Below are 27,977 nucleotides of genomic sequence, written 5' to 3' on the forward strand. Positions count from 1 at the left end.
CGGGGTTCACTCCTGAAGCCTTCCCCATAAGTAGAAATAGCCACAAGGCAGCAGAGGTTTGAGATCAGTTTCCCTTCTTCTAGATGAGCTGCTAACCAGGGCTGTCAAACCCCATCTGCCTGAAGTGACTGGTTTTAAGGCACCAGTAACCCGCCTCTGCATTTTCTCCTGTCAGTAGAAACAGTTTCACCAGGCTTAGTACCTAACCCACATGTGGAGACCAAGAGATGGACTTGGTTGTCAGAGCCTATTTAAGATGCACACCATTGGAAGCATTCAATAGGTAGTGGGAGCTTGTCCCCAACTATAACAACCTTAATGAACCACCCCCCACACAAATATCCAATAAGCCTCTGCTGCACATAAAATTCTCATTAGGGTGGACATTTTCTCAGCCTTACATTTGCTATGACACACAACAGAGAAGATAGCCACACTTTCATCCCTGCCACATGACATGGTAGTGACAGATTTTGAGTATCAGTGACTCAGGTTCAATTCCCGATGCTGTTTGTAAGGAGTTCTCCTCGTGACTACCTGGGTTTCCTCAGAGAAGTACCGGTTGGTAGGTTAATGAGAGAAACTCTGCAGATGCTGTAAATCCAAGCAATATGCACAAAATACTGGAGGAACTCAGCAGCCCAGGCAGCATCTATGGAAAATAGTAAACAGACAACATTTTGGGCCTAGAACCTTCTTCAGGACTGGGAAAAAAAATGAGAAGTGAGAGCAAGAAGGTGGGGTGGGGGAAGGGGGGAGGAAGAAGTACAAGACAGGTGAAACCAGAGAGGGAGGGGATGAAGTAAAGTTGATAGGTAAAAGAGATAAAGGGTTGGAGAAGGGGGGGGAATCTGATAGGAGAGGGAAGAAAGGGAAAGGGGAAGAGCACCAAAAGGAGGAAGTGTGCAGGTAAAGAGCTGAGGTGCGAGAGGGAAATGGGAATTCTGAAGGGGAAGGGGAAGGGAAAGGGGTTGATTACCAGAAGCTCAAGAAATCAATGTCAGTTATTAGGTTAATTGGTCCTTATAAATTGTCCTGTGATAAGGATGGGGTTAAAAAGGTGAGTTGCTGGGCAGTGTGGCTCGAAGGGCTAGAAAGGCCTACTCTGCCCTGTATCTCAATCAATCAATCAATCAATCAATAAATAAATAAACTGCATACATTTGAGAAGAATTAACTGAGGTGACTGACTCCTAGACACCTGTCTACACTTACTGATCCACCTGGTGGTGACTCATTACCATTTTTTTACCTGTGCAGACAATAATTGTGGGACAATCACCTCAGTAAGTGTAATTTACCTTTAATTTTTACCACTCTTCTTCCTGGCCCAGATGAAACTGATCTTACAAGGGACAACTTCTTCCTCATCGTCACTCATTTTTCCATCACATATGTCGTTATGAAACCTATGCCTTGCCTGGCTCTTTGTCCATGTTTCAGGCCTACTCCCTCATTTTTGTTTCCAGTTCATTTTGTTCTAACTGCGGGATTTTGAAGAAATTTGTTACAGGCACTCCTTGTGAATCTCTTAATATTCCCCTCTCTGCGACTTTAAACACGCTTTTTTCCCTCATTTTTCCCGTTCTGATGAATTCTTTGCTCGAGACGCCGGTTCCTGTTCTCTCTCCAATGATCTGCTGAGAATTTCTAGCATGTTTTTTCTATATTTCTCGGGTTAAAATATCGCGGATAAGGACACTACTGTGTCGTGGGACATTCAAGTTAAGACGCAACTGAGGCGGAAGTAAAGTGTCCGTGGGATAAGGGAAGCTCAATTAAAACAAAAAAGTTTGACGCGTTTTCCTCAGAAGTTAAACTACAAATCCCAGCGTGCATTGTACGGCATGGCGCTTGCGCACAAAGATCACATGAGGTGGGGAAGATGGAGGAGGTCGGGTTCGGATCTCTACAGCTGTTATTGAAGGTAATGTACGAAGGGTTTGTGCCCTTTACTGTCGGTGCAGGTATGGCAGGAGGGAGAACTGTTATCGAGTGTATTTATGCCGGAGCAAATTCAAAATTGTGTACGGCTCCCCGGTGGGGAGGGAACCCGAGTGGTCCGAAAGCCTCCAACAGGACCAACTGGTGGTTTCTTCTAAGGAAGAGAGGGTGGGGGTGGAGTGAAGAGGGGGGATATTGATGAGGAGGTGGATAAAGACCAGCGTTGTCATGGTAATAATTTGCATGACGGGGAGAGAGAAAAGGGGATAAATAACAGTATCTCTATCTAAAGATTGTTAAACTGAGTATTAATTATTGAGAAGTACAGTGTGCCTAGAGGGAACTTGAGGTGCTGTTCTTTCAGTTTAGATTAAGCATAGAACACACAGTACAGCTCAGGATTAGGCTCTTTAACCCATTGTGTTGACCCAAGTTAATTAATCAAAAGCCTAACTAAACTAATTCTTTCTGTCTACCCAAGGTCCAGATGTCTCAAATTCCTGCACATTCATATGTCTATCTAAGAGCCTCTGGAACAACTCAGTCATACTTGGCTCCACCACTGCCCTTGGCAGTGCATTCCATGTACCCACCATTCTCTGTGTAAAACAAAAATTTGCCCTGCATATCATCATTGAACTTTTACCTTAAATGAATGCCCCCTGGTATTAGACATTTCAACCTATCTACTCTATGCCTCGCACGTTCTTATAAGCTTCAGTCAGATCTCCATGTTGCTTCAGAGAAAACAACCCAAGTTTGCCTAACCTCTCCTTATAACAAATGCCCTTGTTGTAACTTCAAGGTAAATTATTTCTGCAATCTCTCCAAAGCCTTGACATCAATTTTCTAATGCAGCGTCTGAGCTTAATGCAATGTTCCAGGTGTGGCTTGACTAGAGTTTTGTAAAGCTGCAAGATGTCCTCCCAATCCTTGAACTCATTGTCTTCTCTGATTGAGACAAGTATGCCATATCCCTTCATTGCCACCTTATCAACCTGTGTAGCCATTTCCCAGGAGCGATGGGCTGGGATCCCAAGATCCCTCTGTATATCAACACGTCACATTTGACTGGATTAAACCCCATTTGCCATTTCTTATTTCTGCAACTGATCTATATCTTACTGTATCTTTTGGTCTTCTTCCATAAAGCACCAATCTTTGTATGGTCTGCAAACTTACTAATGTACCCATCCATATTGTCATACAGGTCATGTATATGAGTCAGACCAACTCCTATTCACCACTATCCTCTACCTTCCATCTGGGCAAGCTAATTCAGGATCAAAACAGCCAATTCTCTGAGGATCCCACACACCTTAATCTGGATGTTTCCCAAGAGGAACTTTGTCAAACGCCTTAATAAAATCCAAGTAGATGATATCCACAGCTCTACCTTCATCAATCACCCTTGCCACCTACTCAAAATCAAATCAAATTAGTAAGGCGCAACTTCTAATTAGGCCATGGTTTTCCAAATTCTGATGTATCCTATCCCTAAGAATCTTCTCCAGTAGCTTTCTCACCACTGATTTGAGACTTGTGGTCTATAGTTTCCAGAATAATTGCTATTTCCCTTCTTGAATAATGGAACAGCATTAGCTGCTATTTGCCAGTCCTCCTGGTGAATATCTCTGGTTAGAGAATGCACAAAGATATTGGTCAAGGGCTCAGCCATCTCATCTGAGATTGTTAGTGGAGCCATGGAATAAGGGAAAATGGTGTTAAGGTAGAAGATCAGCCATGATCTTGTTGTTTGATGGGGTAGGCTTGAGGGCGTGAATGATCCACTCCTGATCTTACTTGTGTTCCAAGCTAAGGAATTGCTAGGGAATAATGTTTACTATCAGTACACGTGAGTCACCAAGATTGAAACACCGTAACCTCTTAGGCAAATAATAAAAAATCTACATTTTGTCTGGCACATCAGTGTATATATTGGTTTGCATTTCTTTACATTACAATATCTACCAGTTGGTGAGTGTTATAAGCACTTGCGTGTCATGATAATGGGAAAGGTGTATAAATTCAAGTTCTTTTTCTCCTTGTCATTCCATTAATAATTCCAGGATTTTTGTCTCCATGGCTTTATATTGAAAGGTGGCCCAGTGTTTTATGCTAGATAGGACTGTATAGTCATCAAAGATCTCACCGTTAAAGGAGTGGACATCATCATCGGATTTCGATGGACATCCGAAGAAGAAGAAAGACATTAAACTGATACTGTTGAGAACTCTCTTACTTTGCCTAATTTATGCTTTGAAATCAATGATTCACATTAAAAGATTTACAGAAACACAAAAACCTTTTCAAAGGCATAGCCCCCAACAATTATTAATAATCCTGAATGCAGTGGTACCCAGTGAAATAAAAGATGCTGTCTCTCTGGATGTGTTCATTCCTTGAGAGATCTCTGGTTTTGTGCACCACTTGGCTGGCACTTCACAATTGCATTGAAGTCATGTACATTCTAGTTTCAAGGAACTTCTGCTATTTCATGTTCTTTAACCATGAAATCAAATAATTTGATCTTTTACTTCTCAGTAAACATATAGGAGCCTTGTTTGCTAGATAAAAGGAGTAACAAGCTATTACTTCAGGGTTGGTTTACTCTTTATTGCTTTCATTTGGAATGTAATATAAAGTGGAGTTCCCAGAGCATGATGGCACAATTTTTTTCAGTGAGAAGTTGTGTAGCATCTCGTATATAGTGGATCCATTTCGATGTTTGTTCTCCCTTGAATAATTTTCACTCTCCAGATACAAACTTGCATCTAACCCACTTTTTGTGCAAAATTACAGCTTCACTCTTGCTTAAGTTTGTTATTGCTGGGGGTGGTAATGGGGACAAGCTCCCACTACCTATTAAATGCTCCCAATGGTGCGTGCCTCAAATAGTCTCTGACAACCAAATCCAGCTTCATCTGCGGCTTAGCTACTAAGCCTGACGGAAGTTTCTACTGACAGGAGAAGGGACGAAGGTGGGTTACTGGCACTTTAAAACTAGTCGCTTCGGGCAGGTGAAGCTTGTCAGCCGTGGTTGGCAGCTCATCTAGGGGAAGGAAAGTTCTGATCTCAAACTTCCGCTGCCTTGCGACTATACCCACTCATGGAGAATGCTTCAGGTGTAAACTCCGAGGGAAAAATGTGGAGCTGGAGTCCCTAAGGCAGTCCTACATTGAGTTCAATGCAGAGTTGCATCTCCTGCGACGCTGCTGGTACCAAACTGTATCCTTCTCTGCTGTTCGTTTGTGTTCATCAGATGCATGGAGAGGGGGAGCTTGCTACATGGGCAACAGCTTGTTCTCCATTGCCTAGGCTTGTGTATCTAGACGGCTAGGATGTAACAGTGGCCCACTCACTCTTGCAACATCTTTGGATCCTGCTTTCTGCCTTGGTAATCTGTGCCTTAACCTTAGGTCTGCTTGCTCAGATGTAAACCCAGTTGAAACTTGTTTGACCTGCAATTGGGTTTTGAACTGTATGATGTGACTAAAAAGTTTTTTTTTCCAATTGGAGCATTTTTCAACTTCCCATCCTGCTGAAGCAAATATATTTTTAATTTACCTAGATTCAGGTTTCTAGTGATTTCTGATCACAGCTTGCCCATTAGTGTAGCAAATTTTTTTCCCTTTGACTGCAGTCTTGTAGATGTACTCTGGTGCACTGGAAGAGTGTAAAATCTGTGTTTAACCATGTAAAATTGTCTAATATTACCCCTGAACCTTGTGTTAATGGCATTTGATATCAATGAAGGTTCTTGGTGATTGAGCTGCTGTCTTTCAGGCTCCCTCAAAGGATGTGGTGAGGCATTTATGTCAGGAAAGTTTTTCCTCTGCGGCCACTACTTCATCTAAGTTGGTTGACAACACCGTCAGTAGTTTATCGGTGACTCCTGAGGAGGCCCAGCAGGTAAGAGAAAACTTGGTTGAGCACAGTATGTTTTACTTGTATGTTTAATATACCTTTATCATTGTATTTAAAAATGTAAGTCTTAGAGAGTAACGTAAATTGAGAATGTAATCAGTGTTTTGAGCCAGAGTGTTTGGACCTCAACAGTGAGTTTCCCACGAGATAGAGTAGGGTGATAATTTAAACAAAGTCCACGAGTTGGGGGAATGAGGGAGTGCTGGAGCCAAGAGAAGTTGTTGAGTTGTTAGGAGGTCACTGGAATTGGGGGAAGGTAAATGAGGTGGTTCTTGAGAATGGTTCTGATTACAAATAATTGGTGTAGATGAGCAAAAAAGACAGCATGGACGTGGTGAGTGGAAGGACCCATTTTATGGCTGTACCACTCTGAGATGATGGAGGATTGGAGAAACAAAAAAAATGGTTAAGGATACAGGAAATGGAGGTCGATTAGAAATTATTATTTGGTTTGGGGGTGGTAAGCAGATGGAAGGTTGGTCTCTGTGGAGTTTAAACTCTCTTCTTCTCTCCACCCCCCCCCCCCCGCCATTTATAATGTAAATTGAAGGTGATATTAGTATAGCAAAGATCTGTCAATGAAGTTATTTGGTCATTAGAAAAAGTGATTTTTGTGCTCTAGAATAATCCCAAAGTTGACGAAGTCCTGACGAAGGGTCTCGGCCTGAAACGTCGACTGCACCTCTTCCTAGAGATGCTGCCTGGCCTGCTGCGTTCACCAGCAACTTTTATGTGTGTTACTTGAATTTACAGCATCTGCAGAATTCCTGTTGTTCCCAAAATTGTGCCTAGTTTTAGCAGAGGTGAATGAACATACTTAGGAAAGTATTGACATGTTAAATTATAAAAAGGGTTGAGTGCACAAGCAGAGTTATCTTGCTTTTTCATAAATACCCATGGTGAGACTATCTTTTAATGGTATGTACTAATCTGATCTCCCTACCTAAGGAAGGAAATATTTGCACAACCAACATTAATCACATTGATTCTTAGTGGGCTATCCATTTCTTTTGGTATCCTACTATCAGTAACTTAATAGATTTACCACATTTGCTCCTGTTGATGTATTTCTAATGATGTACGAAGCGATCCAAGTGTGGCACATACAAGGACATGGTTCCACTCAATGTCAGTGTTTTCGTTTTTAAAAAAACATTCCACAATATGAGTAATCTGTTTTCACATGTACTTTCATTTACACATTCACTTGCCCTGTATTTATTCTCCTGAAGCTTCTCTACATTCCCTTCCCAGTCCACATTGGCATCCTACTCAATATTAATGAGTAGGATTATTCCATATGACTTTTCCATATGGAAGAACGAGTAGGATTATTCCATATGCATCAATTATTCCATATGACTTTTACAGTGAGCAGCTCTCCATTTGTCATAGCCATCTGTCCTAATATTTATCTATTTACTCCTACTCTCTGTCCTGTCCATTAACCAGTCCCTGACCACTCAATGTATTAGTTATTTGTGAGCCAGCCCCTCAAAAGGGCAGCATCTATCATGAAGGACCCTCACCATCTGCGATATGTTCTCTCATTACTACCATCAGGGAGGAGGTACAGGTGCCTAAAGACCCAGACTTGATTCAGCAACAGATTCTGGCCCTCTGCCATCAGTATTGGCCCTCTGTTTAATATCTGATCCTCAGGTTCTGCCAGGAGTCAAGATTGGCGAGCTGTCTTATTCCTTAACGATTGTTTATTTTAAGGTGCAAACATACAGATACTAAGTAAACGAAATAAAGAGCTGAGAAATGAAGCTAAGGTGAATGAAAAGCTAAGACGATGAAGATAAAAGATGGCACCTCTGGAAAAATCCCATCACTTTTATAATCGAGATGAGAGAAATTCCTTGAACTATGCCAATCAATGATTGCCTAATTACATCACATGGCTAATGAATTAATATTTAGCCAGTGAAAAAATGAAAAAGACAAGAAAGGTGATAAAACGTTAGTTTAACTGCTGTACTACTTTCTGCCAGTAAGTGGGAACGAACCACCACCACACTCTGGAAAAATACATGAGTTTGTTATAAAGTACTTGCACTACAACTTTAGTAAAAGTACAAATGATTAAGCTCCAACGATGTTTTACATTATCTAATATTTTATAAAAGTAAATATTTTTCAAAAAATGATTTCCTACATCAGATTTCTGAGCGGACTATGAACCCTACTAGATTATTCCTTTTGTCCTACTATTTATTTTTATTATATTTTATTGTAATTTTATCTTTGCACTCTACTGCTGCTGGAAAACAACGATTTTCATGTCATATAACTGTGATAATAAACTGATTTCATTCCGTGAAAAATATCTGTAGAACTTTGGAAGATAATAACCAGTGCATCTACTGTCTCCAAAACACTTTCAAAACCTTGACATGTAGGAAATCTGTTCTTGAAGATTTTATCAACTTTCAATATCGTTTAATTTCACTAAACTTTTTTTTAAACCAATGTCAATCTCTTTTCAACTCACATGTTCTATGTAGTGCTCCTCTATTTTATAGAATAGTACAGCACAGTACAGGCCCTTCAGCCCACAATGTTGTGCCGACCCTCAAACCCTGCCTCCCATATAAGCCCCCACCTTAAATTCCTCCATATACCTGTCTAGTAGTCTCTTAAACTTCACTAGTGTATCTGCCTCCACCACTGACTCAGGCAGTGCATTCCACGCACCAACCACTCTCTGAGTAAAAAACCTTCCGCTAATATCCCCCTTGAACTTCCCACCCCTTACCTTAAAGCCATGTCCTCTTGTATTGAGCAGTGGTGCCCTGGGGAAGAGGTGCTGGCTATCCACTCTATCTATTCCTCTTATTATCTGGTACACCTCTATCATGTCTCCTCTCATCCTCCTTCTCTCCAAAGAGTAAAGCCCTAGCTCCCTTAATCTCTGAAAACCCTTTTCAGGGTTTTTTTTTTGAGTATCTTCTGTGGAAACTGACACAGCACTTGTTGCTGCTATTTCCTAATATAATTTTTCCTGCCTGTCTCAGTCTGTAAGGGAACCACAGTAATATTATCTTTTTTTGAATGTCTACAGATGCTTTGACAATGTTTTTATTTCTCACTAGATTCTACATTACCTTTACAATTCCTTGGTCTGCCCTTAAATTCTGAAATTTTGGCAATTGTCAGGCTTGCTACACTTTTTAACAACATCATGTGCCTTTTCATCTGGTGTTATTCCCTTTATTAGCCACGGCTGGATCACGTTTCCTGCTTTTTGCCTGAAGATAATACATATTTGTTGTGAATTGAGCTAGGTCACTTTTTAACTTTTTTCTTGCGTTACCTTACGGACTGTGTACTCTAAAGGCAACTTAACTTTGAGATTGTTAATTAATCATTTCTCATTACAAAATCTAAACGAGCCTATGACCTCACTGACTTCTTTACAATCTTGAAACCTTCTTTGATACACTTGCGAATTTGTTCTCCACACTATTCCTGCTGATTTGGTTTTTCAAGTCTATTTGTAGTTTAAAACTTTCTGTGATTATTGTACCCACTCTGATTTGTTGATTTGTACTTTTCACTACATTACCACTATTGTCTCCAAGTCACCAAACATCTACTGCGCCCAAATTTTATTCTATTCTGCTAGATTTCCTGAATTGAGATCCTTTCTCACTATGCTTCCTTTTTCTCGTACTTTATTATCAGGGCTATCCTTTTTTCCCCTACTTTATCTGTTCTAAGGTTAAGTAACCAGGTTGTTTAATTCCTAGTCTCGGTTACTGTACTTTGCTATATCTCGGTAATGTCCACTTATTTCTATTTGTACAACTAACCTAGTTATCTTGTGGAAGTTGATGTTGCCTACATTGTTTTTTCAGAAGGCAGTTTATAGAATCGCATAGAAGGCTGGTCAGCTAAATTAACATGAAATTAAGGGGTCAGTAGCAACACAAAGTGTCCTAAAGTTAGAAAGCAGAGTCATCGTAAATGGATGTTCTTTCAGACTGGAAGCTGGTAGGCAGTTGTTCCCTGTGGATTGGTGCTGAGATCACTACTTTCATTGGGCATTGATAACTTAAGCATTAGTGTGTAAGGCAAAGTTTTAGAATTTATGGATGAAGCAGAACTTTGAAGTGTTGCAGACAGAAAAGAGGATAGCATTACTGGGAAATAGGATGGCTGACTGGGCAGACAAGTGACACTTGAAAATTACTATTAAGATGGATGGATATACTTTGTCAGAAAGAATGAGACAAATACAGGCTAAATGACATGCTTCTCAAGGGTCTGCAGAGGCAGAGGATTGGTGCATATGTGTAAAAATCATTCAGTGTGATGTGTCATGTTGAGAGAATGGTTAGATCATATGGGATCTTGGGATTCATTTGTAGAGGAAAGGAGTACAAAAATGGAGAGCTTTGCTGAACCTCTTATATTTAAAAAAAAAACAAGATTGGGATATTGTGTCTGATCCTAATCACCTAACTTTAAGAAAGATTATGATGGTCCTAGAGAGGATGCAGAAAAGATTTATTGGAATGGTCCCTGGGTGAGGGATTCCAGCTATAATTTTAGATTGAAGAAGCTGGAGGTGTTCCTCGTGGAAAAAATTTAGAGGAGACTTCATGTGTAGGCTCATTGATTGGTTCAGATTGGAAGCTGTTCCCATTTGTAGGTAGCTTAAGGGGCAGATTTCCAAGTTGGGATAAAAGCTACAAAGAAGATATAGGGATGAACCTTTATGCAGTAAGTAATTGTGATCTACAACTGACTGCCTACAGAAGTGGTGGAAGTATTTGGAAGGGATTTCGGCAGGGGATTTTGTCCCCTTTTCTGGTGTTTGGACCATATCCTTTTAAACCATTATAATCCAGAATCAGATTTATTAGCACCAGCATATGTCGTAAAATTTGTTAGCAGCAGTACAATGCAATGCATAATATAGAAAAAGAAGAAATAATAAAAAAAAAGTATATCAATTACAGTATATGTATTTTTGAATAGATTAAAAATCATGCAAAAACAGAAATTTATACAGTATTTAAAAAAAAAAGGGAGGTAGTGTTCACGGGTTCAATGTCCATTTAGAAATCGGATGGCAGAGGGGAAGAAGCTGTTCCTGAGTCGCTGAGTGTGTGCCTTCAGGCTTCTGTACCTGCCACCTGATGGTAGCAGTGAGAAAAGGGCATGCCCTGGGTGCTGGGGGTCCTTAATAATGGACACTGCCTTTCTGACACACTGCTCCTTGAAGATGTCCTGACTAAAGTTACGACCTTCTGCAGCTTCTTTTGGTCCTGCGCAGTAGCCCCCCACCATACCAGACAGTGATGCAGCCTGTCAGAATGTTCTCCGTGGTACATCTATAGAAGTTTTTGAGTGTTTTTGTTGATGTACCGGATCTCTTCAAACTAATGAAGTATAGACACTGTCTTGCCTTCTTTATACCTGCATTGATATGTTGGGACCAGGTTAGTTCCTCAGAGATCTTGACACCCAGGAACTTGAAACTGCTCACTCTCTCCACTTCTGATCTCTCTGAGGATTGGTATGTGTTCCTTCGTCTTACACTTCCTGAAGTCCACAATCAGCTGTTTTGTCTTACTGACGTTCAGTGCCAGGCTGTTGCTGCAACGCCACTCCACTAGTTGGCATATCTCGCTCTTGTACGCCCTGTCATCACCATCTGATATTCTATCAACAATGGCTGTATCATCGACAAATTTATAGATGGTATTTGAGCTATGCCTAGCCACACAGTCATGGGTATAGAGAGAGTAGACCAGTGGGCTAAGCACATACACCTGAGGTGCACCAGTGTTGATCGTCAACGAGGAGGAGGAGATATCGTCACCAATCCACACAGATTGTGGTCTTCCCGTTAGGAAGTTGAGGATCTAATTACAGAAGAAGGAACAGAGGCACAGGTTCTGTAACTTATCACTCAGGACTGTGGGAATAATGGGGTTAAATGCTGAGCTATAGTCAAAACAGCATCCTGACATAGGTGTTTGAGTTGTCCAGATGGTCTAAGGCCGTGTGAAGAGCCATTGAGATTGCGTCTGCTGTTGACCTATCGTGGTGGTAGGCAAATTGTGAGGAAGAACTTCAGTCTAGTCATGACCAACCTCTCAAAGCATTTCACAACTGTTGTGGAATCTGGTGATTTTCTGATTTACAGGTTCTTTTAGGAGTCTGAGAATGAGTGAAAACTTGTTGATCGTTTATTTTAAAGTCTAAACAAAGGAGCAGATACAGAGTATATGAAACTAAGAAGAAACCTAAGACAAAGACAAGAAGGTGGTTTTTGCAGAGACTGACACTTTTATACTGAGTTAAGGCGAATTCCTGAGATAAGCAAAGGGCCAATTAAAAGATAGAGTCACAGCATGTTTGTCGTGTGCTCACACTTAGCCAATGAAAAGGTGATAAACTGTTATAGAAACATAGAAAATAGGTGCAGGAGTAGGCCATTCGGCCCTTCGAGCCTGCACCGCCATTCAGTATGATCATGGCTGATCATCCAACTCAGAACCCTGTACCAGCCTTCCCCCCCATACCCCCTGATCCCTTTAGCCACAAGGGCCATATCTAACTCCCTCTTAAATATAGCCAATGAACTGGCCTCAACTGTTTCCTATGGCAAAGAATTCCACAGATTCACCACTCTCTGTGTGAAGAAGTTTTTCCTAATCTCGGTCCTATAAGGCTTCCCCTTTATCCTCAAACTGTGACCCCGTGTTCTGGACTTCCCCAACATCGGGAACAATCTTCCTGCATCTAGCCTGTTCAATCCCTTTAGGATTTTATATGTTTCAATCAGATCCCCCCTTAATCTTCTAAATTCCAACGAGTATAAGCCTAGTTCATCCAGTCTTTCATCATATGAAAGTCCTGCCATCCCAAGAATCAATCTGGTGAACCTTCTTTGTACTCCCTCTATGGCAAGGGTGTCTTCCCTCTGATTAGGGGACCAAAACTGCACACAATACTCCAGGTGTGGTCTCACCAAGGCCTTGTGGAATCGATATGGGTAGAGCTGCATAACACTAATGGGCAGAAAACGCTGGTGGGAGTTGTGTACAGGCCACCTAACAGTAGTAGTGAGGTTGGGGATGGTATTAAACTGGAAATTAGAAATGTGTGCAATAAAGGAACAGCAGTTATAATGGGTGACTTCGATCTACATGTAGATTGGGTGAACCAAATTGGTAAAGGTGCTGAGGAAGAGGATTTCTTGGAATGTATGCGGGATGGTTTTTTGAACTAACATGTCGAGGAACCAACTAGAGAGCAGGCTATTCTAGACTTGGTATTGAGCAATAAGGAAGGGTTAATTAGCAATCTTGTCGTGAGAGGCCCATTGGGTAAGAGTGACGATAATATGGTGGAATTCTTCATTAAGATGGAGAGTGACATAGTTAATTCAGAAACAAAGGTTCTGAACTTAAGGGTGACTTTGAAGGTATGAGACGTGAATTAGCTAAGATCGACTGGCAAATGACACTTAAAGGGTTGACAGTGGATATGCAATGGCAAGCATTTAAAGATCGCACGGATGAACTACAACAATTGTTCATCCCAGTTTGGCAAAAGAATAAATCAAGGAAGGTAGTGCACCCGTGGCTGACAAGGGAAATTAGGGATAGTATCAATTCCAAAGAAGAAGCATACAAATTAGCCAGAAAAAGTGGCTCACCTGAGAACTGGGAGAAATTCAGAGTTCAGCAGAGGAGGACAAAGGGCTTAATTAGGAAGGGGAAAAAAGATTATGAGAGAAAACTGGCGGGGAACATAAAAACTGATTGTAAAAGCTTTTATAGATATGTGAAAAGAAAAAGATTGGTTAAGACAAATGTAGGTCCCCTACAGACAGAAACAGGTGAATTGATTATGGGAGCAAGGACATGGCAGACCAATTGAATAATTACTTTGGTTCTGTCGTCACTAAGGAGGACATAAATAATCTTCCGGAAATAGTAGGGGACAGAGGGTCCAGTGAGATGGAGGAACTGAGGGAAATGCATGTTAGTAGAGAAGTGGTGTTAGGTGAATTGAAGGGTTAAAGGCAGATAAATCCCCAGGGCCAGATGGTCTGCATCCCAGAGTGCTTAAGGAAGTAGCCCAAGAAATAGTGGATGCATTAGTGATAATTTTTCAAAACTCGTTAGATTCTGGACTAGTTCCTGAGGATTGGAGGGTGGCTAATGTAACCCCACTTTTTAAAAAAGGAGGGAGAGAGAAACCGGGGAATTATAGACCGGTTAGCCTAACGTCGGTGGTGGGGAAACTGCTGGAGTCAGTTATCAAAGATGTGATAACAGCACATTTGGAAAGCGGTGAAATGATCGGACAAAGTCAGCATGGATTTGTGAAAGGAAAATCATGTCTGACGAATCTCATAGAATTTTTTGAGGATGTAACTAGTAGAGTGGATAGGGGAGAACCAGTGGATGTGGAATATTTGGATTTTCAAAAGGCTTTTGACAAGGTCCCACACAGGAGATTAGTGTGCAAACTTAAAGCACACGGTATTGGGGGTAAGGTATTGATGTGGATAGAGAATTGGTTAGCAGACAGGAAGCAAAGAGTGGGAATAAACGGGACCTTTTCAGAATGGCAGGCGGTGACTAGTGGGGTACCGCAAGGCTCAGTGCTGGGACCCCAGTTGTTTACAATATATATTAATGACTTGGATGAGGGAATTAAATGCAGCAACTCCAAGTTTGCGAATGACAGGAAGCTGGGCGGCAGTGTTAGCTGTGAGGAGGATGCTAAGAGGATGCAGGGTGACTTGGATAGGTTAGGTGAGTGGGCAAATTCATGGCAGATGCAATTTAATGTGGATAAATGTAAAGTTATCCACTTTGGTGGCAAAAACAGGAAAACAGATTATTATCTGAACGGTGGCCGATTAGGAAAAGGGGAGGTGCAACGAGACCTGGGTGTCATTATACACCAGTCATTGAAAGTGGACATGCAGGTACAGCAGGCGGTGAAAAAGGCGAATGGTATGCTGGCATTCATAGCAAGAGGATTCGAGTACAGGAGCAGGGAGGTACTACTGCAGTTGTGGAATGCTATATTGCTTTGCCACCAGTAGGTGGAGACAAGCACCACATACTATGAACATGTACAAGTTAAAATGTTATTAACCACAATTTTTGTCTTGCTAAAAACGTTAACCTTATTAATTCAACTAATTAAAAACTCCAAAAAAAAACACTGATTCTGACAGTGTCCAAACATCTTTCAAATTTGTTATTGTACTTGCCCCAACTGCATCCTCTGGCAGCTGATTCCACGTAGCTCTGTAGTTCTACAAGGTAGTACTAGGGAAATGAAACGCTTGCAATTGCTTGTCTGGGGCAATGACTTCCTTCCTGATGTGCCTCTTCTAGGTGTCCAGACACAGCAGCAAATAATTGTGTCCCTTTAAGGTGGCAGCATATCAGCCAGTCCAGCTTACCCAGTTATGAGGGTAGAAAGGAAAATGCTTTGGAAAGAAAGGAAAATGATTATTTTTAGAAAAAGGGTAACTGGGTAAGTTTTTGTTCTCTGAAGGACTTACTGTCCATTTCTAAGTCTTTTAAAAAAAAAACAATAATTATGGACATTAAAGTGGACACCACCCATTTGTGAGTAATTAGAAAAGCAAGAAGTTAATTGTGGAGGCATTGGAGTGTAAGAGCTGAAGGAGTTTTATGTGCTTAGAGGGTCTTTGTGAGACCACACTAAGAGTTCTATGTCTATGTTCTATGTCCATTTATCGTCTTCACTAAACTGACTTCTGATGTGAAGGGATTTTCATGTGATTAGGTGCATTTACCTGGAGTATAGACAAATGAAAGATGATATACTAAATTCATAAATGTGATTAAAGAATGAGTGCTGGGAGGATATTTTCCCTAACTGAATTCTCTCTCTCAGTAGGATGGATGTTTTGGACTAAAATTAAAACTTTCCTTTTCTGAAAAAGATTGTGCATCTTTGAAGTTCACTGCCCCCTCTGTCAAACTGAGAGATGTGAATCCTTAGTAATTAAATATTCAACAGTGATAGACTTCTGATTACTCATGTGAATTGAGAGATATGATTATGAGAGAAGGCAATGTTGGAGTAGATTAGCTGTTATCCTGCTGAAAGATGGCGTAGGTTTCTATTTCTTTGTATTGCATTGCATGCTTGGTCATATTTGTGAGGTCCATAGCCAAGTATAGTCCGTTCACAAGATTGGTCACAATCTGATCACAAGATTGGGTGGTCTATAGAATAGAAAAATCTGGTAGGAAGAATGGTTGTTAGTTTTGTTCAAGTGAAATACAAATAACTTTGCTCATATCTGATGTGAAGAATATCTGGCTTATGTTTTCTGTAGAGTGAAGAAAAAAAATCAAAGCAGAAAACCACTACTGCTTTTATTTATCCTTTCTCTCCATAGTTGATCTCTTCCCTTCACCATTTCACACGTCAAGTTGTGTTCCAAGGACTAGCTTCAGCCGAAGAGATTTTCCCACTCTTTCCAGATAATTTCCATCAGAACCTAAAAAATCTGTTAACTAAAATAATTCTTGAAAATGTGTAAGTCCTTTATTCTCTACGTTTGGGGGAGGGCATTGCTGTTGGTTTTGCTGCGATTGGAAACCGGACATTTAAGTTAAAGGATGTATATATATTGAAACTGATAATTCAAATTCTGCATTAGTTTAGTTTCCATGACTTTTGTGTTCTTTCTCAAATCAATATATTTATTTTGTAGAAGGAACTGGAACTGTGTGTGCAATGTGTTTTTTTTAATGTTAAAAACATTTAAAAAGCTTAATGAACATGTCAGTTTCTGAATTAAAAACAAGCTAAAACTGATGTCTTGAAGGCTCAAATTCTTCCTTGTATTGTCTGAACAGAATGTCAGATCCCTTGTGAAAGTTATTGAAATTTGTGATTCAGCTTGAATAATGAGCTGTTAAATTAACGCGATTGGTTAGCAAATGGAGACTGAAGAAGTCATTAAGCTATTTAAGTAAGCATTGTTTAGGGATGTTGGGACTTCAAACTGGCAAGTGAGTTTCTACTTAATAATCCAGCTCGTATAAAGGCAGTTTTCTCTTATTATAACGTATCTTACAATTAACTCTTATTTAACATAGAAACATAGAAAATAGGTGCAGGAGTAGGCCATTCGGCCCTTCGAGCCTGCACCGCCATTTATTATGATCATGGCTGATCATCCAACTCAGAACCCCGCCCCAGTCTTCCCTCCATACCCCCTGATCCCCGTAGCCACACGGGCCATATCTAACTCCCTCTTAAATATAGCCAATGAACTGGCCTCAACTGTTTCCTGTGGCAGAGAATTCCACAGATTCACCACTCTCTGTGTGAAGAAGTTTTTCCTAATCTCAGTCCTAAAAGGCTTCCCCTTTATCCTCAAACTGTGACCCCTCGTTCTGGACTTCCCCAACATCGGGAACGATCTTCCTGCATCTAGCCTGTCCAATCCCTTTAGAATTTTATACGTTTCAATCAGATCCCCCCTCAATCTTCTAAATTCCAACGAGTACAAGCCTAGTTCATCCAGTCTTTCATCATATGAAAGTCCTGCCATCCCAGGAATCAATCTGGTGAACCTTCTTTGTACTCCCTCTATGGCAAGGATGTCTTTCCTCAGATCAGGGGAGCAAAACTGCACACAATACTCCAGGTGTGGTCTCACCAAGGCCTTGTACAACTGCAGTAGTACCTCCCTGCTCCTGTACTTGAATCCTCTCGCTATAAATGCCAGCATACCATTCGCCTTTTTCACCGCCTGCTGTACCTGCTTGCCTACTTTCAATGACTGGTGTATAATGACACCCAGGTCTCGTTGCACCTCCAATTTTCCTAATTGGCCACCGTTCAGATAATAATCTGTTTTCCTATTTTTGCCACCAAAGTGGATAACTTCACATTTATCCACATTAAATTGCATCTGCCATGAATTTGCCCACTCACCCAACCTATCCAAGTCACCCTGCATCCTCTTAGCATCCTCCTCACAGCTAACACTGCCGCCCAGCTTCGTGTCATCCGCAAACTTGGAGATGCTGCATTTAATTCCCTCATCCAAGTCATTAATATATGTTGTAAACAACTGGGGTCCCAGCACTGAGCCTTGTGGTACCCCACTAGTCACTGCCTGCCATTCTGAAAAGGTCCCGTTTATTCCCACTCTTTGCTTCCTGTCTGCTAACCAATTCTCTATCCACATCAATACCTTACCCCCAATACCGTGTGCTTTAAGTTTGCACACTAATCTCCTGTGTGGGACCTTGTCAAAAGCCTTTTGAAAATCCATATATACCACATCCACTGGTTCTCCCCTATCCACTCTACTAGTTACATCCTCAAAAAATCCTATGAGATTTGTCAGACATGATTTTCCTTTCACAAATCCATGCTGACTTTGTCCGATGATTTCACCGCTTTCCAAATATGCTGTTATCACATCTTTGATAACTGACTCCAGCAGTTTCCCCACCACCGACGTTAGGCTAACCGGTCTATAATTCCCCGGTTTCTCTCTCCCTCTTTTTTTAAAAAGTGGGGTTACATTAGCCACCCTCCAATCCTCAGGGACTAGTCCAGAATCTAACGAGTTTTGAAAAATTATCACTAATGCATCCACTATTTCTTGGGCTACTTCCTTAAGCACTCTGGGATGCAGACCATCTGGCCCTGGGGATTTATCTGTCTTTAATCCCTTCAATTTACCTAACACCACTTCCCTACTAACATGTATTTTGCTCAGTTCCTCCATCTCACTGGACCCTCTGTCTCCTACTATTTCTGGAAGATTATTTATGTCCTCCTTAGTGAAGACAGAACCAAAGTAATTATTCAATTGGTCTGCCATGTCCTTGCTCCCCATAATCAATTCACCTGTTTCTGTCTGTAGGGGACCTATATTTGTCTTTACCAGTCTTTTCCTTTTTACATATCTATAAAAGCTTTTACAGTCAGTTTTTATGTTCCCTGCCAGTTTTCTCTCATAATCTTTTTTCCCCTTCCTAATTAAGCCCTTTGTCCTCCTCTGCTGAACTCTGAATTTCTCCCAGTCCTCAGGAGAGCCACTTTTTCTGGCTAATTTGTATGCTTCTTCTTTGGAATTGATACTATCCCTAATTTCTCTTGTCAGCCATGGGTGCACTACCTTCCTTGATTTATTCTTTTGCCAAACTGGGATGAACCATTGTTGTAGTTCATCCATGCAATCTTTAAATGCTTGCCATTTCATATCCACCGTCAATCCTTTAAGTGTCATTTGCCAGTCTATCTTAGCTTATTCACGTCTCATACCTTCAAAGTTACCCCTCTTTAAGTTCAGAACCTTTGTTTCTGAATTAACTATGTCACTCTCCATCTTAATGAAGAATTCCACCATATTATCGTCACTCTTACCCAAGGGGCCTCTCACGACAAGATTGCTAATTAACCCTTCCTCATTGCTCAAAACCCAGTCTAGAATAGCCTGCTCTCTAGTTGGTTCCTCGACATGTTGGTTCAAAAAACCATCCCGCATACATTCCAAGAAATCCTCTTCCTCAGCACCTTTACCAATTTGGTTCACCCAATCTACATGTAGATTGAAGTCACCCATTATAACTGCTGTTCCTTTATTGCACACATTTCTAATTTCCTGTTTAATACCATCTCCGACCTCACTACTACTGTTAGGTGGCCTGTACACAACTCCCACCAGCGTTTTCTGCCCCTTAGTGTTATGCAGCTCTACCCATATCGATTCCACATCTTCCCGGTTTATGTCCTTCCTTTCTATTGCGTTAATCTCTTCTTTAACCAGCAACGCCACCCCACCTCCTTTTCTTTCATGTCTATCCCTCCTGAATATTGAATATCCCTGAACGTTGAGCTCCCATCCTTGGTCACCCTGGAGCCATGTCTCTGTGATCCCAACTATATCATAATCATTAATAACAATCTGCACTTTCAATTCATCCACCTTGTTACGAATGCTCCTTGCATTGACACACAAAGCCTTCAGGTGCTCTTTTACAACTCTCTTAGCTCTTATACAATTATGTTGAAAAGTGGCCCTTTTTGATGCTTGCCCTGGATTTGTCAGCCTGCCACTTTTACTTTTCTCCTTACTACTTTTTGCTTCTACCCTCACTTTACACCCCTCTGTCTCTCTGCACTGGTTCCCATCCCCCTGCTGTGAACTAACCTCCTGTCGCCTAGCCTCTTTAATTTGATTCCCACCCCCCAACCATTCTAGTTTAAAGTCACCTGAGTAGCCCTCGCTAATCTCCCTGCCAGGATATTGGTCCCCCTAGGATTCAAGTGTAACCCGTCCTTTTTGTACAGGACATGCCTGCGCCAAAAGAGGTCCCAATGATCCAAAAACTTGAACCCCTGCCCCCTGCTCCAATCCCTCAGCCACGCATTTATCCTCCACCTCATCGCATTCCTACTCTCACTTTCGCGTGGCACAGGCAGTAATCCCGAGATTACTACCTTTGCAGTCCTTTTTCTCAACTCCCTTCCTAGCTCCCTATATTCTCCTTTCAGCACCTCTTCCCTTTTCCTACCTATGTCATTGGTATCTATATGTACCATGACCTCTGGCTCCTCACCCTCCCACTTCAGGATATCTTGAACGCGATCAGAAATATCCCGGACCCTGGCACCAGGGAGGCAAACTACCATCCGGGTCTCTGGACTGCGTCCACAGAATCGCCTATCTGACCCCCTTACTATCGAGTCCCCTATCACAACTGCCCTCCTCTTCCTTTCCCTACCCTTCTGAGCTACAGGGCCGGACTCTGTGCTGGAGGCACGGCCACTGTCGCTTCCCCCGGGTAAGCTGTCCCCCCCAACAGTACTCAAACAGGAGTACCTATTGTCAAGGGGCACAGCCACCGGGGTACTCTCTATTACCTGACTCTTCCCCTTCCCCCTCCTAACCGTGACCCACTGGTCTGCCTCCCGTGACCCCGGTGTGACCACCTGCCTGTAACTCCTCTCTATCAACTCCTCACTCTCCCTGACCAGACGAAGGTCATCGAGCTGCAGCTCCAGTTCCGTAACGCTGTCTCTTAGGAGCTGCATCTCGATGCACTTGGCACAGATGTCGACGTCCGGGAGGCTTGGAGACTCCAGGGCCTCCCACATCTGACACCGAGAACAACAAACTGCCCTGATACTCATGTTGCCTCTTGATTTGACATTTCCTGCACTCCTTTAACTCTCTCATTCTGCCTCCTGAAAACTTGAGCTTGTATTCCAACCTAACACTAAGCGCTTTCTAGATTTTAAAATTCTCATCCTCAGTTCAGATCCTTTCTGGACCTTGCAGTACTCGTTGTCTGAGACCTTCAACTTCTGTAGTGGAGATTATTAAACTCCTCTGACATCTTGGTCATCTCTTAATTACTCTGTGGGTGAACCTTCGCCTTTGCTGTCAGCTATTGTAGTTTTGCTGCCATAATGTTATATAGCACAGAGAAAGGCCCCTTGGCCCACCACGTGCTGACCTTTTTGCCCATGTACACTATTCACACTTAGCAGCTCCAAGGTGTAGAACTTCCTCTCTGTACTTTGCTGTTTGTCTTAAGACCGTCTTTGAAACATTCTTTTAGTGTTTAAGTGGCTTTTAGATAATCAGAAATATGGAGGGAATGGTGGAATATGACTGATGTGCGGGCAGAAGTGATTTAGTTTAATTTGACATCGTTTTCGGCACAGGCATCATAGGACAATAAGTATATTCCTGTGCTGTACTATTCTGTCTTTAGTCACCTAATATCACTTGTAGCACCAAACAAAACAATTGCAACTGGCCCGCAATCCTACGGATTTGTTATACTTGCACGACACACCCTCAGCTCAATGATTAGTCCAAAATCGAGTCCTTTATTCGACCCTTTATTAGCAATTAGCAGACATACGATCTTGAAGTGATGAAACTTAAGCATACCCAAAGTAAGCTAAGCCCTATTCAGCGATGTTGAGCGTTATCTCAGAAGTCAGCAAAAGATACAACCTCCGACAATCCCAAGCTACAAACTGCCACAAAATGAGCAAAAATCTGTAACTTCATCCCCTTTGCTTATACCTCACCTCCCACTCATGAGACTGGTTACCATAAGAAACATAATAAATGTGCAACACAGAATACAAAGCAGATTTTAAAAAAAGCATACGTAGTTCCTCATTGCTTTTTGTGGTTTGGTCTCAAATTTTGTTTAACAGGACTGCAAAAGCCTTAGGATATTTTTCTAAGTTAAATTGAACACCTCCCATTGTATTAGTAAGAGTTGATTCAATATTGATGTATGCAGGATCACAAGGTTTGGTCTCCCTGTCACACTGCCCAGCTGAAAGAAATTGAGCCATAAAGGATGATGCACTGCCGTGACTGTTTTCTCGTGTGCCAAAAGTGACTTGAAATGCTGCTCACGGGTAATGTACTAGCATAAGGGACTTATTCTTGGAAAATTAATTCTTGATATCTATTTCAGAGCCAGCTGGAGGAATGAGGCACTTGCAAATCAAAGTAAGGGAAATTGTTTGCTTTAATCCATATTGTCATTGTATGAGTTGGATCCACTGCATGCAGTTAGATTCTTAAGACGTTAATTCGCAATGCTGGTTCTTTATTGTGTGGTGGTACACTTTACTTTGTTCTTTCTCTGCCCTAGTTTCCTTGCCTCGCCTCATCAACATGGATTGGAGAGTGGATATCAAAACCTCCTCTGATAACATCAACAGAATGGCAGTGCCTACATGCCTACTCCAAATGAAGGTATTGCTGAGTGAAAGCATTTTGCAAATGCAGAGTTATTTGCATCTTTTATTGAATATTTTTGCAATATAACTTTCAAGTCATAGTTGGGCCAAATGGCCAACAGCTTTCCTATGGGAAATGCCTTAAATTTTATTTCTGTTTAGGATTGTCAGCACAATTGACTTTAACCTGCAATCTTTGTATAGTAATCTGTATTTCATACCAAATTTGCTCACCTCTGTCATATTGTTTGGGGCCCTATTTGTACAAAAATAAATTGTGATCTTTTTGGGACTGGAAATTTTAACCTTTCTCCCTGGAGTATCACTGGACCATTATACATGGGTGCTGCAGGACTGCAACTCGAACATAAAACTGTAAAGCACAGTGCAGGTCCTTTAGGTTATGATGTGCCAGAACAAATCTTTCTGCAGAACAGCACTGTTCGCCCACCTTCAGGCAGAATATGTTTGATCCACTACCACCCTCTGCCTTCTGTGGGCAAGCCAATTCTGTATCCACACAGCCAAGTTTCCCTGAATCCCATGCCTCCTGACTTTTTGAATGAGCCTACCATGGGGAACCTTATCTGATGCCACCTTAAAAATCCATGTATACCACATGTATTGCTCTACCTTCATCAATTTGCTATGTCACGTTGTTGAATTAAATCGGACTCCTGAGGCGTGGCCTGCCCCTCACAACGTCACGCGGACGATCCCTAATCGGACTATGCTTCTCCAAATGATTTGTAAACCCTGTCTCTAAGAATCCTCTCCAACAATTTGCCCACCACTGACGCAAGACTCATTGGTCTGTAGATCCCAGGTTTATCCCTATTACCTTTCTTGAATGAAGGAATAACATTTGCCACCCTGAACCTTCTGGTACTACTCCTGCATCCAGTGAGGACACAAAGATCATTGCCAAAGGGGCAGCATCTTCTTCCCTCACTTCCCATAGTAGGTAATCTGAAGTACACACCGCCTGGCCCCAGAAACTTATCTGTCCTAACCTTCTTCATAAGTTCCATCACATCGTCTCTCTTTAGGTCGGTGAATACTCAGGAAAAGTATTCATTAAGGATCTTTCCCTATTTCCTTATCTGAAATGCTTGTGGCCAGAAGTATTTTGGATTTCAGATTTTTTTTTTGGTTTTTGGAATATATAATATCATAGCTTGGGATTGCCATTATTTCCGACTCTGAGTTTACGAGCTGCTGGTAAACGGTCTTTGTTTTGGACTTGTTCATCGTGCATATGTACTGATGCAGCAGTTCGGTGTTAGATTTTCATCAGCGACAGTCATGGCAAACTCAATGAATTTCTCTGCTTTATCACCACAAATCTTTAAAAATTTATGCCGTGCCTTTTCTTAAATTTCTGCAACCAACCAGCTGAGTATTCACAATTTCTTTTGGTTTGCAATAGATCTTTGTTTATTTCATGATCAGCATACTGTTAAGTGGCATACTGTATATCCACTCCGCTGATGGATCTATTCTTTCAATACATGATCACGATCTTTACTTTTCACTTTATGCAGTGTTTTTCTATTTTTCAATAACTTCTGTTCATTACATCTGTGAGGTCACTTCTCAGATCCGTCTGCGGTGTGCATTACCTGGGGAAACTTCACAGTGTCTTGCGGAATTTTCCATGTCAGCACTCAAAAAAAATTTAGGATTTCAGAGTCTAGATTTTGGAAGTTCAGATAAGGGGTACTCAACCTGTAATAGGTTTAATACCTGGTCTGAACAGAGCTTCTAGAAAATTGTTTATATTATTTTGGGCCAGGGAAATACACATTAGTCATAAATTCTCTCCTTGATATCCCGGGAAACTCAGAGTTTCGGCATTATGCTGCAAAAGGTCTGGGTCTGCATTTCCCACGGCCCACTATCCTTGTTACTCTCAGCCTTGTCTCGTACATGAACCTATTTTTATCTATTAAAGACCCAATGGATTGAATATTTGCTGAAGAGAACAGGGAGAAATATAAAAGAGGTGGCCTTGACTGTTAGTGACTTAAGTTCTTAGGAGAAGGCAGGAATTGTTGACATTTATGAAAATATGTAATACACTATGAAAATATTCCTGGGTTTGACCTGTTTGTTGTGAATAACAGATTCCGAGGAGAAAGTATTCTTTGTAATGAAAGGAGTTGGTGTTCGAGGTCAGTGAACATTTTAAAATAGGAATGAGTAGGCAATTCAATTGTTGGTGTGGGTACTTTTTATTTTGGCTGTTTTAGAAAGGATTCTTTATCGTTGTATTATTCAGAATAAAGTACTTTGAGCCAACTACTGTCAATCTATTGAATAGTAATTGTTTACTGGGAAATCTTGTACCCAGCATGTTTTCCAAGTTTCTACATGAGGCGAACAAAATGTTTCTAGGTATAATGAAATTCAGTACTCGTACTAGACAGCTTAAACTGCCAGTTAATGTTGCCTCATGATTAAATTTATAACACAGTTATAGAATGAGCTTCCCAATACTATATTTTTAAGGATGCAATATATGGCAGGAATACCTGTCTATCACTGAGTCAGTTATAGTCAGTGCTAAATAGCTGTAGCTGAATCCCAATGAAATAAATTATTTCCTATATCTTTTCAGTGAACTGAATTTGATACAACTTTCAATTCCTAATGGTTTAAATTTATAATTTATTTCCTCCGTGTCCTTATTTGTTACAAGCTGGTTAATGTAACTGATTTTGGGTGTAAATTAAATCAGTGTGTTTAAATTGATTAGTTGATCTGTGTCTAGTCTCTTGAAACTTGAGTTACAGCCTGGTAAGGATTCAGCTGTACTGCAGTAAGGTCCCTCAATTCTAATTAATCTCTACTCTTTCTACGCTATGTGTGGATAAAATGGAGCTGAAAATAACATTTAATTGGTTATGATTTTGTAGAATTTGCATTAGCAAAGAGCTGTATTTTACATATTTATAATGATGTTCGTTTTCTCTCTCAGATTCAGGATGATGCCACTGTTTGCCAACATAAGTCCACTATTTCCACAGTCTCTCTTGAACTAAGTAAAGAAAAATTGGACACAATGTTGGATGGACTTGGTCGGATACGGGATCAGCTTTCAGCTGTGGCAAATAAATAGTTTAGGAGCTGTCTCAATGCACAAGTATGACACTTCTAAGACATCGTATTTGGATCAGGTGGAATGTTGTCCTACTGTCCTGTGTGTGCCTTTGAGGCATGAACCTTCCATTTTGTGCTATCTTATTTCAATCATCAAAGATGTAATTGCTGTAAATTTCTCCAATTTTTTTCTCTCTTTTGGAATTAAATGTCTTATTTTTCCATTGTATCTTGATACTTGTCTCTTCTGTGTACAGTGAACCTTGCATTAATATTTAAATTAAAAGCAATGCCAAAATATTTTTGATTAGTCTTTGCAAGGACGTGGATGTTGGAAACTGGGTAGTTTGGAGGGCAGGTGAATCAGGAGTCCTGCCTTGCTGTAACCTTTTTTTTAAACTTTGTTTCCAACAGCTGATTTCCTTCCCTGAAAAATACTTGATTAGTTTGATTAATTTGATTAGTTTCATGATTATATTTTTTGATAAAAGCGTTCTTAAACATTTAGTTACTTGAATTTGTAAAACCCAGCTATATAAAGGGGATTTAAATTTGTCTCTAATACTATAGTCCAGTAGCTGCATATTATATGGAATATTTTATATTGAAGCCCTTGAGCAAACAGGAAAATACAAGATGAACAAGCATTGTACTGATGGGAGGTCTCTGATCTGAAACATGAACTCTCTTTCCACAATGGCAAGGTGGACAGAAGGATAAGACATTCTCAAAATGTGTGCTGGGCAGCACAGTGGCACAGCTAGTAAGTGTTGATTCACAGTTTCAAAGACATGAGTTCAATCGTGACTTCTGGTGCTATCTTTGTGGTGTTCGCAATCTCTCCTTATGACAGCGTTGGTTTCCTCTGTATGCTCTGGTTTTCTACCACAACCCAAAGACATGTGGTTCCGTAGGTCAATTAGCCAGTGTAAATTACCTCGTGTAGATGAGTTGTAGAATTCGGGAAGAACTGATAATAGAAAATGATTTGACATAGATCGTAAAACTAAGTGGTTGGTTTGTACGTGCTTGATGGGTTAAAGAGCCTGTTCTGTGCTGTTCTGTCTCTGATGGCTGCTCCACCAAGGTGACACTGGTGATATACAGTGACATTTTGTGGGCAGCTCATAAACCCAGATATTTTACTGGATATACTTCTGAACAACAATTGATGCAATCCATGGACTGTAATTTCCCTTTTAAAAATGTGTACTTTTGAACCATCTAAACGAACTAGCTATTTTTATAAGCTGAAGGATTCAGTGAACGTAACTCTCAGGAATGTAGGTATAACACCTTGAAGTAGATGGAAGTTCGCCATTGCTGGAAGAGAGGGCACCAGAGCAGATTTCAAGCTAGATTAAAGCATGGGCCCAAGAGCAGAAAACAAGGCGGTATTTAGCTCCATCAATATGCCTACCAAGATCCCCAAATTAACCCTGTCCCGTTTGCCTATGTTTGACCTGTCTCCCTCTCTTACTACTACCATCTGTCAGGAGGTGCAAGAGTCTTGTATCCCATGCCAGCAGGTTCAGGAATAGTTGTTGCCAACAACCATTGGGTCCTTGACTTGTGTGGATAGCTTCATTCGTTTGTTCCAGCCCTGAACTGACTCCACAGCCTGTAGACTCAATTTCAGGGACTCTGCCTTTGCTATGTATGGCCTTTCATAGATTCTAGTGTACTGTATTTATTTTCCTATGGGTGCCTGCATTGATAATAAATGTACTTTGAACTTTGAGTATCTCCATATGTTATGTTCTTTCAGATTTCAACAACTTCAGCATTTTGATTTTTCAATTTTTTGTACATTGGTAGTAATTTCAGCCACAGTAGGTATGGTGGTACAGATCTTTCCCTCCTTCACATGTTCCTGTTATATGTACATATTTTAACTTCATAAATGTTTCAGATAGAATTGTTGTACTAGTTATTCTGCAAAATTTAAGAAGTTAAATTCTGCTTGTGAGTTCACTATCTATTTACTAAATTTCATTTTGTGTAAAATACCTGTTTAGCTAACTCTCTTTCAGAACTGATCTATTTTTGTGTCCTGTGTACAAGTTAGCAAAATCTGCTGCTTCATACTCTTGTCCCCAAGCTTTTTGTGTATTTTTTGTATATTTCTCTGACAAACATGATTTATGCACGATCGCAGTTTGAAGAGGAATCCCAGAGACTGATTCTATTTTTTGATGAATAAATGGAGGTAGAGTTGTCCATGAACCAGTCCT

The 27,977-nt window shown here is 40.9% G+C and overlaps 1 protein-coding gene across 2 annotated transcripts; it reads left to right on the forward strand.

Annotated features, from left to right (window-relative positions):
- Window positions 1–1,777: 1,777 nt before the first annotated feature.
- Window positions 1,778–27,768, forward strand: commd9 (COMM domain containing 9). 2 transcript variants are annotated; one of them, XM_063062231.1, is made up of 7 exons: window positions 1,778–1,927; window positions 5,731–5,856; window positions 16,295–16,434; window positions 22,374–22,408; window positions 22,554–22,657; window positions 24,768–24,815; window positions 25,622–25,760. In XM_063062231.1, exons 1-6 carry the CDS (start codon window positions 1,886–1,888, stop codon window positions 24,792–24,794), a joined length of 474 nt encoding a protein of 157 aa, XP_062918301.1. In that variant the 5' UTR covers window positions 1,778–1,885; the 3' UTR covers window positions 24,795–24,815; window positions 25,622–25,760. The 2 variants fall into 2 exon arrangements, with proteins under 2 accessions (XP_062918301.1, XP_062918300.1); XM_063062230.1 differs by lacking the exon at window positions 24,768–24,815 and having other exon boundaries at window positions 1,779–1,927; window positions 25,622–27,768.
- The last annotated feature ends 209 nt before the right edge of the window (window positions 27,769–27,977 follow it).

This window comes from Mobula hypostoma, chromosome 11, assembly GCF_963921235.1.
Source record: "Mobula hypostoma chromosome 11, sMobHyp1.1, whole genome shotgun sequence".
NCBI classification, from domain to species: domain Eukaryota; kingdom Metazoa; phylum Chordata; class Chondrichthyes; order Myliobatiformes; family Myliobatidae; genus Mobula; species Mobula hypostoma.